Source organism: Poecilia latipinna, unplaced genomic scaffold, assembly GCF_001443285.1.
Source record: "Poecilia latipinna isolate Pla-1442-1.1 unplaced genomic scaffold, P_latipinna-1.0 Scaffold2577, whole genome shotgun sequence".
NCBI lineage: Eukaryota > Metazoa > Chordata > Actinopteri > Cyprinodontiformes > Poeciliidae > Poecilia > Poecilia latipinna.
Window position 1 is genome coordinate 84,784 of NW_015115193.1, and position 9,591 is coordinate 94,374.

General features: G+C 45.4%; 1 protein-coding gene across 3 annotated transcripts in view; it reads left to right on the forward strand.

The window, feature by feature from the left end:
- tecpr1b (tectonin beta-propeller repeat containing 1b) overlaps positions 1-9,134 on the forward strand; it is a 17,007-nt gene extending 7,873 nt beyond the window's left edge. For all 3 annotated transcript variants that reach the window (XM_015020391.1, XM_015020390.1, XM_015020392.1), the window contains 21 exons: positions 281-403; positions 877-1,051; positions 1,308-1,408; positions 1,509-1,610; positions 3,140-3,267; positions 3,355-3,941; positions 4,496-4,608; positions 4,690-4,845; positions 4,951-5,100; positions 5,201-5,358; positions 5,562-5,689; positions 5,899-5,989; positions 6,081-6,177; positions 6,632-6,711; positions 6,789-6,845; positions 6,914-7,088; positions 7,191-7,326; positions 7,434-7,526; positions 7,618-7,724; positions 7,822-7,941; positions 8,137-9,134. In XM_015020391.1, the coding sequence (XP_014875877.1) occupies positions 281-403; positions 877-1,051; positions 1,308-1,408; positions 1,509-1,610; positions 3,140-3,267; positions 3,355-3,941; positions 4,496-4,608; positions 4,690-4,845; positions 4,951-5,100; positions 5,201-5,358; positions 5,562-5,689; positions 5,899-5,989; positions 6,081-6,177; positions 6,632-6,711; positions 6,789-6,845; positions 6,914-7,088; positions 7,191-7,326; positions 7,434-7,526; positions 7,618-7,724; positions 7,822-7,941; positions 8,137-8,277 (3,018 nt within the window). In that variant the 3' untranslated portion in view covers positions 8,278-9,134. The remainder of the gene's footprint in view (positions 1-280; positions 404-876; positions 1,052-1,307; positions 1,409-1,508; positions 1,611-3,139; positions 3,268-3,354; positions 3,942-4,495; positions 4,609-4,689; positions 4,846-4,950; positions 5,101-5,200; positions 5,359-5,561; positions 5,690-5,898; positions 5,990-6,080; positions 6,178-6,631; positions 6,712-6,788; positions 6,846-6,913; positions 7,089-7,190; positions 7,327-7,433; positions 7,527-7,617; positions 7,725-7,821; positions 7,942-8,136) is intronic.
- Positions 9,135-9,591: the final 457 nt, after the last annotated feature.

Sequence of the window (9,591 nt, forward strand, 5' to 3'; positions counted from 1 at the left end):
TTCCAGGAGGGTATTGTTTTGGTGTTTTTGTGTTTCCCCCCCCCTTTTTTTTTTTTTTTTTTTTTTTTTTTTTTTTTTTTTTTTTTTTTTTTTTTTTTCTCTCAGTACAGAAGCATTAATTAATTAGTTTTATTGTACATATTTTGAGTGCTGCCTTATTACTTCACCTGCTGGTATGTGGATATTTATTTGGCACTTTGCATACCAAGAAAAATCTCCATGGCGACTGTAAGTCAAAGCTAATTTGATGTTTTGTAAGGCCAGTACTGTCTCCTTGCAGATCCCTTTGGATAGCCCTAAGAAGCCCCCGCTGCCGCTCTGTGACATCAGCTGTGGTGGCTGGGAGATGAGTGACCAGTCAGGGAGGTACCCATACCTCTGGGGCGTGTCACAGCAAGGGCAGGTCAGTCACAAGGTGGCAGCAGCTGAGGTTTTATCTTTCCGATTAAAAACCCATACGTTCGCTTTACATTTTAGGGGAATTATTAGCTTCCCACAAAACCTATAATATTTGTTTTTAGTAAAACAAATCATTTTTCTTATCACCTCTGAGAATGTTTGCTCCACTGACCATGGTTCCGCTGTGGTTTGCAGGTTTTTATCAACACACGATGTCGGGCATCACTTTATTGAGCATGCATGGCCACAAGAGGGCAGCATAACTTCATATGAACCAAAAGGCTTAACTACTAACTTTTCCGACCCAAGAGAGCCAAGAAATAGTTATTTTGCTCAATTAAAAACATTTAATACTTTATTAAAATGCAACATGTAATTGTTGGAACTGAAACCTAAGATCTTGATTTCATGCCTAAAATCCCGTTTACCAAATGTGGCCGGATTTAACAATCTGCTAAAATGACTTGTGCTGCACAGGTGTGGTTCAGGGAGGGAATCCAACCCCGAGTGCCGGAGGGGACCAGCTGGGAGGAAGTGGAGGTGCCCAGAGAAGTGGCTCAGTTGTCAGCCGGCCCTGGGGATCTTCTCTGGGCTTTACTGTGGGATGGAAACCTGCTGGTTCGTACAGGCCTCAGTCTGGACAGCCCGACAGGTCCTCGTCACCGTGGCACACACTCCAATTGTTTTTTTTTGGGTTTTTTTGTTGTTCTTTTCCCCCTGTCCTTTCATCTGAGAAATGGTCATTTTAAACACTTTAATTCTATGAATTATGTATTCGAAGCTCTGTTAATTATTTCCCCATTGTAATTCTCTATTAATGGGTGATATTGTAAGTGAAATGTGACGCTTTGGTTTTACGGTGCAACTCATTTTACAGAGCATTGTGCATTGTGTATGTTCCACCGTAGGTATCTCCTGGTTGGAAGTGGAGTCGCCCTCAAAGGAGGTGGAGGCTCTTCACGTGGCCGTCGGAGTCAGCGTTGTGTGGGTGGTCACAAAGGACTTTAAGGTAAACCTGTGATGACGTCTGAAATGATCTGAGTAGGTTTGGTTTACCTGTCGGCTACGTGTGCGGACTGGAGCGGTTGTGTGTGTGTGTGTGTGTCCAGGTGTGGTTCAGGCGTGGCGTAAACTCCCACAACCCCTGTGGATCTGGCTGGATTAGCATCGGAGGGGAGATGATGATGGTGGACGTGGGGCTCAATGGCCAGGTTGGAGGAGATTTTTTTTTTTTTTTTACTTGGGGAATTAATTATTATTAGTCATATTTAATGTGGGGTTCGGCTGTGTGAGCCTCTGGGGAAGACTCCAGAATCGGACGATAAGTCTGAGTTGTTGACTCCACAAATCCAGGCTTTAAGGAGGAGTAGCTCACTGATCAGTTTTCAACTTTACTGTGCAACTTTCACGGAGATTAACACTTCAACACCAGTAAAACATAGTTTTAGCAGCATCATGGAGATGCTGTCCTTAAGCAGATCCAGTGGAGCGGGGCGGGGTTGATGGGGACATGGATGACACTAAATATTAGGCAAACCTGGAAGAAAGCCAGTCTGAGTGCTGTGCCATAATTACATTCGTCGTCTTTTTGCATCCCTCTGCATGAATTTGGGCTGTTTAGCAAAGAAGGAAGGACAGAAACGCAATTCTGTATCTAGAGACAAGAAAACTGTAACGCATGTAATTGTAGCAAAACGCGGTTATGGATTCACGATGCCTAAAAATACATTCACACCACACTTTTCAGATTTTGTTTTGATAGAAAGAAAAATAAGCCTGTCATCCTTGTTGTTCCTACATCCTTGTTGTTGCACATTTTACAGTTATGTGCTTGTCTGTGTTGCTCTATCATATAAAATCCTAATAAAATACACTGAGGTCTGTGGGTGCAACATAAAATGTGACAAAATTTGTCGCACCTCGTGTACTTCTGCTCTTTGTGCCCCTATAATAGAATGAAGCATGCTAAAATAAAAAACAAGCAGAGATGCCAAAACACATTATTAAAGCTTTTAAATATATTTTCTACAAGTTTTCTAACCTTGCAGGTTTATTAAAACTTTTCTCTTTCCACTCTGAACTGTGCCTCTCCGCTGCCTGAGCCACCTCACCGTCTGCCTGGATCTGGTTTCAGGACAGCAGAAACTCTTCACTCCGTGTCTCACTGCTGAAGACTTTGCTTGCGCTGCAAACCCCGCACCTCCCACCTACGCCTCCCCCCCCCACTGCTCCCAAACCTCTCCTCGACCCATTCCAACCCCTCCGCCTCGCTTCCCGTCAGCAGCACTGTAACACGAGCACAGCGTGTCGGCTCTGGCCAATGTCCCCTCAGCAGTCGCACCTCAGGGTCCGGCCTTAAATATCCCCAGACTGTATTCCCACTGGCCTTACATATGGGAGACTCCCTAATTAGAAGCTGGCCAAGGCGTCGTCATCAAATCCCATATTTCATGTTTCAGGGTTTCAGTTATGGGGAAGGCTTAACGGAGCCAGAGCAGGAGTTACAGTATATGGCCTTATAAAGTAACAGCTGCTCTGATTGGTCTGTTGGAAAAACGGTTTGATTAAATTGTAGTTTGTTGGATTACTGGAGGTGAATTGATGAAACAGCTCAATAAATAAAGAACACTTCACTGTCTGTGTTTAACAGGTACCAGACGACCTTTGTTTTTTTTTTGTTTTTTTGTTTTATTTTACTGCTGTTCTTCCACACAGATCTCTCTTTGTCTCTGTCTGTTAGGTTTGGGCCGTTGGTGAGGATCGTGGGTTGTATTTTAGGATGGGTGTGACCCAGGCTGAGCCGAGTGGAAATGGCTGGATCCCCGTTTCTGCCCAGTGGGGCATCAATAAAGAGCTTATTCCACCCAGGTCTGCAGAGTAACATCAACCAAGTCTCCACTAACTCATAACCTGACCTTAATCAACCCGTTATTACTCCCTTTGTGTTTTCATAAGGGATGAGTGTGAGTTTAGTGGCCACCTGACTGAGACCTCACAAGGCTCTGCACCAAGTGGCACTGATTCAGACTCAGAGTTGGGTCCGACTAACTTGGAGCACAGCGCTACTCCCGTACTGGAAGCAGCAGCTCCCTCTATTGTCCCCTTAGGGGGCGGCGACCCATCTGCACCTCCTCAGGAGGTAAAACAACCGTCCTCAGCCTCCCAGCAAGACGCTCCAAAAGCGTTCATCCCAGCCAGCGACAGCTTCATCAACAGCCTGGTGTCGGACCGCGACAGAACCTCCACAACGCAGCCGTCCATCACCGAGATGCCGCAGGAAGACGGCGTTGAGCTGCCTCCAGCTCCGGTGCTCCCCACCCTTCCGGCCACTGGGCACGACGTCCCCTTTATGAACGTGGACCTAGAGGGGGCGGGGGCGGCTCGGAGCGCACAGGCAGCAGGGCGTTCACTGAGCGACGTCCTGGGAACCCTGGAGAACTCGCAGGGCATCGGGGAAGAGGATGGACCCGTGTGGGCGTGGGTGTCCGGCGGAGGATGCGATGTGGATGCGAGCTCACGGATCAGCTGGCTCAGTTCCACAGGTACGTGGGCAGTCAGTCTCTGAGGCTGTATGATGATGGGATTGTGATTCCTGAATGGGAATTATTATAATGATAATCTGGTCTGAGAAAGAATTTACGAAGAAGCAAAACAGGGAAAAGGGAGGGAAAAAATTTCATACCACTTAAATTTTTCGGTATTTTAGGGTATCTTTAATTGACAGATTGAGCAGCTGCCTTGCATTCTGCTGATTCCCAGACTTTCTGGAAATCATTTGAAGTGGTTGAGTCAGTCCTACTCACAGGTTTAGTTTAAGATTTGGATGCATTTACTTTGTTTTTAGAAATTAATAATAATAATAAAAGAAGCAGTTAAATATGTCCTAAAAACATTTGAAAGAGCTTCTAAAGGTTTGTGAAGCCACTAAGCAAGACCAGTTTAAAAGACTACGAGAAAGTCTACCTGCTTTGAAGTAAAACAAAAAGAAATAGGCGATGACTCAGGAATTCTGTAGGTGCTTCGTCCTCCCTGGTTGGTTAGGGACGTTTTTTGTTTTTTTTCCCCGAGTTCTTACACCTCTACGTTTGTGCATCAGGTCCTCTCAGTAGTTCCCTGTCTCTGACTCCGGTGCAATCTGCAGCCTGGAGCGAGCAGCCTCAAAAGCCGCAACATCAAGAGATCACTAGGAAACCTTTGGAGAGAAGCAACGTAAGTAAAATAAAAAAGTTGTCTTCCTTCTTGCTGTAGGGGTGAACAGATTCTAATTATTTTCTCCTGGTTCCTTACCAGTCGGTGTGGGTGCGTAAAGGGGCATTGCGCTGGTGGAGAGACTGGAAGCCACAACGCTGGGTGGATGTAGGTGTTGCTCTTGAGCAATCCACCAAGTCGGATGGGAGGAAGGACAGCATCTTCTTTGTCTATTACACTCAATATGATGAGAAAAAGGTTGGTTCTCATGTGCTGACCTGGTTTAGAAGGAAGGGCAGCAACAAGAACAAGACCAGAAGTACTAAATGTATAACTACCGACTCATTGTTGATGCATGTTCAGTACCTTCAGGTGTTCATAAACGAAGTGACGGCGCTGGTACCGGTTCTGCAAGACTGCCACTACACCTTTGCCGTGTACACAGCCGAAAGAACTAAACAAAGATGGCCACTGATACTGGCAGCGCCGTCGGGGAAGGAAATGAACGACTGGGTAAAACTTTCGTCATCATGTAAAAACTGGTGAAACAGTTGGGTAGAGCGTTGCATGTCAAGTGTCGCGCAACGTGTCTCTCACGTTTCTTGTCCAACAGCTGGACCTGTTGTCGGACTGTTGCTGTGAGTGGCGAGGGATTGCTGGGGCTCCAACCAAACAGGCGCTGTGGTCCACCACCTCCAAGGGAGACATCATGGTACACGAGCCGCCCCTCTCTTTGGAGGCAGCGGCTCACCCTGTGGCCTGCGACCTTATGTGAGCCAGATACCAAAGACTGAATTCTGTTCCTCTGCTTTGCCCTGAGATTCAGTAAAATCCTCGTCGCCTCGATTTCCAGTCTTTTGCTTTTTGTTGTCTTACTGATATGTCGCCAGATAACTTTTCGCCTGTCTCTTTGCCACTCTATGTACTAACTGCTGGGACTAACACTGGCTGCGTGCGACTGTGCGCTGCTGCAGGTTTTGGCGCCAGATCCCAGGCCACCTGCGCTGCATAGAGTCTAACAGTCTGGGGCTGGTGTGGGGCATCGGGTGGGACGGCACTGCCTGGGTCTACAGCGGGAGCTTTGGGCGACAGCCCAGCTCGGGTAACGCACGTCCTTCAGACAGGAACATTTCCTGTTGATTTACAGAAATGCTGCACTAACATTTAGATCATTTGCTAAGCAAAATCTTCACTTTTTTTTGGTGTTTTTATTGTGATCCTAATGGGAAATGCGCCAGCATCCAGCTGCTGACTCTTTAGTCCGTGTATAAACACATGTGAAAATGACCTTGTGTGTGTTTTCTGCTGCAGTCAACCCTGAGATTCACTTACAGACTGATGTCAGGAGTGTACATGTGTATGAGAATCAGCGATGGAACCCAATGACTGGTTACACTGACAAGTAGGTCTCCTTCATTTTACAGATGTTTCTAATTACTGGCATGCATTAATATTACATCCCAGTACATTTTTCATAACAATAAATCCTACAGAGGACTTCCTACCGATCGCCCCATGTGGAGTGATGAGAGCGGCCTGAAGGAATGCACCAAAGGCAGCACACACCCTCCGTCCCCTCAGTGGTCCTGGGTAAGAGGACTCCCAACTTTACCTCCTGACTGAAATGTTATCCAGCGTTTAGATTTTAACGGGTATCTTCAGCAGTTTGGGAAAGTTTTAGCAAGTTTGCAATTTTATTGAGCAAATGTGGGGGTGGGTGGGGGGGGGGGAATAGAGAAATGGAGGAGAAATGTTTGCATTTCAATACCCAAATTCATCCACCTTGTCCATATAACCGTTCATCTGTTTGTCTCTCTGTCCACCCCTTCGCCCTTTTACTCATCCATCCATCTATCCATCCTTACTAATTTTTGTAGGTTTCGTGTTTAAATCCTGACCTGTTCACAAATATCTGTCATAAATTCTTAGTGAACATTAGTGTTAATTCTTTGCAAATGTGGCAATTTAGGACTAGAAACTAATAATGTATAAGGATATTATACAGTGATTTCTTTCTGTTTGCTCTCATTTCCTGCTGCTTTAGGTATCGGAGTGGGCTGTGGATTTCAGTGTTCCTGGAGGAACAGACAAAGAAGGCTGGCAGTATGCTGCGGACTTTCCCACGTATGAAACATTTACTTCTCGACGTTTGACTACAGAGGAGATTTTAGCCATTTGTCTGACTTGTCCCTTTCCTACAGGACATTTCATGGCCACAAAACCATGAAGGACTTTGTGAGGCGCCGAAGATGGACGAGGTAAGTACTCGCCTTCCTCCAGTCCGTGACTCCGCTTCCACGCTAACGGTGACCTGTTCGTCGTCCAGGAGGTGCAAGATAACGGTGAGAGGTCCGTGGAAGATGGTGCCGCCGATCCATCTCAGCGACATCTCTCTGATGCCGTGTCTCACCCAGAGCAAAATGGAGCAGGTCCCCGTGTGGGCCCTCAGTGACAAAGGAGATGTCCTGTGTCGGCTGGGCGTGAGTCCCCAGAACCCCGCGGTGAGAAATCTGTCTTTTTTTTTTATCACGTCCTGAGAATATATCGTCTATGACTTATGGATTTGTGGGTCAGAATTTCTGGAAGTGTTTCTGCTCCCATAGGGAAGCTCCTGGCTCCATGTAGGCACAGATCAGCCGTTTAAGTCTATCTCCATCGGAGGAGCCAATCAGGTGTGGGCCATCGCGAGGGACGGAGCCGTGTTCTACAGAGGATCCGTGTCTCCACAAAACCCTGCAGGTCAGTTGGACATGAAAGCTAATCTGTGGGTCAGACCTAATAAATCACTGAAACATAAACTCAGGGTTGAGTTCAGACTATCTCAGGAGCTTTTTCTCGCTCTGTAGGAGAATGCTGGTACCACATCCCCTCTCCTCCGAGGCAGAACCTCAGACAGCTGTCCGTCGGCCGGACTTCCGTGTTTGCCGTCGATGACAACGGTGAGTTTTCATTCGATCTGGTTTGCTTTGCGTCTTCAAACTACTGAATAAAAAAAAAAAAAAATCAAACATGTTGACTGATGTCTTTCAGGTAACCTGTGGTACAGACAGGGCCTCACGCCCAGCTACCCTCAGGGCTCTGCATGGGAGCTCATCTCTAACAACGTCACCAAGGTGTCTGTGGGACCGCTGGACCAGGTACACACTCGCATTTAAAATTTGTATTTGACCTAGAAGATGTCAAGAATACCTTCATCTAAAGACAAAACACTTAATTTTTTCTTTTTGCTTTGAGGTTTGGATCATCGCAGAAGGAGTTCCAGGCTTTCCTACTGAGACTCCTGGGTCCGTCTGCCACAGGCTGGGTGTGGGGCCCATGGCACCCAAGGGCCTGTCCTGGGACTACGGCATAGGGGTGAGTTGGGGCTTTTTTATTTTTTACTTCATAGTTCCTTGTCAAATCACCTTATTTAAACAATTGCAAAAATGATTCATATTGCAATCATAAACTTGTAACCAATGATATAGAGGGATACAGCAAACATGTGGAAGAAGATGTTCTGGGTTCTGAAAGGGTTTGTCAATAATTCTCCAAGTGTTTGTATTGCAGGGAGGATGGGAGCACATCAGTGTGAGGGGAAACTCCGCGGAGCCTCTTCGGGGGCCCGTCCCTCCTCCCGGCGGCCCCTCTCGTAGCCCCGCCCTCCAGCGGCCCGCGGCTCAAGTTAACGGGAGCGCCGTGTGCGTGTAGCGCCTCTACAGCCCCTCCTCAGCCACCCCGCCCTCTTTGTGCCTGGAAAATCCGTTTGTTTCCTTGGACCTATTCTTCATTCCTTTCACGTAAAGGGGCTGCACAATCACAAAACAGACGTTTTGACGAAGCATTTCGGTCGGATTTGTCCGATGGATGAATGTTACAGCAGGGTTGATTTGCACAAGAAGAAATATTTCAGTATTCAGTGAAGATGGAGGAAAGTAAGCTACAATAAAAACTAAAATAATATAGCTCTCTTGATGTCTCTCAAGACTTTTTTTCAAAAAAAAAAAAAGGCATATGCATGTTGATCCTACCACTGGACTGAAGCAATACCTGGAATGCATATTTACAGCTTCCTGTGAAAACCTAAGAGGGTGAGATTTTATTTAAGGGCTACGCTTTGGTTTTTAACGAACGTCAGTGTAACCGGGTTTTTAAGTTTTACTCTCCTTTTGATTGACTTACTCATCAAAACTCTTGTTTGCATTTCATTTGAAATTATTCACTATGCATCGTTGGTAATTTGTTTCCTTTATCTTGTTCGGCTGTTTGTGGTTGCAGTGCTTACAGATGGTGTTTTTTTTTACTATACATATTGAAACATCTCAGTCTTTACCATCAGATCAGTGGTCCCCAACCACCGGTCCGCGGTAATAAAAAGGTTGGGGACCACTGCATCAGATAATACCTCTCCACCCTTTTGCAATAAGTACACGTTCCTGTTGATACACACACCAATTCATAAAACAGCAACGACCGTGACTGTTAAGCGGCTGTTGGCGTCATCACGACCGGCGGTGTTATAAAGGGTATTGAAATGTGAAATAAAGACTTAAAGTCCTGTTCTATCATTTGATGTCAAACTGTTCTTTTGAATGGAAAAGCAACTAGATTGGAAGAGATTTTCATATTTTGCCCTTCTGTTCTGTGCTTATTTAAAATGTAATATTAAAATACAATACGTTTTAGTCTAGATGGTAGATATAACTCACTGAACCCAACTCCTACAGTTTAAAAGGAAATTTTATCGAATGTCAACAAAATGTAGTCTGACAGCATTTGAAAAAGTTAAAGATTTTTTCTATGTATAGTGAATAAAAAAAAATCTGATTAAATGGGATTGTCTTATGTACCCTGTTCCCAAATGTAATCCTCATAAAGTCAACCCAAAAAAACAAAGCAAAGAAATACTTTATATCAATTTCACCTACTTGCAGTATTAACAGGTAATTTTTTTAAACCATTTGGATGTGTGCAGTTTTAAGTTTTAATACCAGCAAAGCTAAAATTGACTGATATGAAAATCAA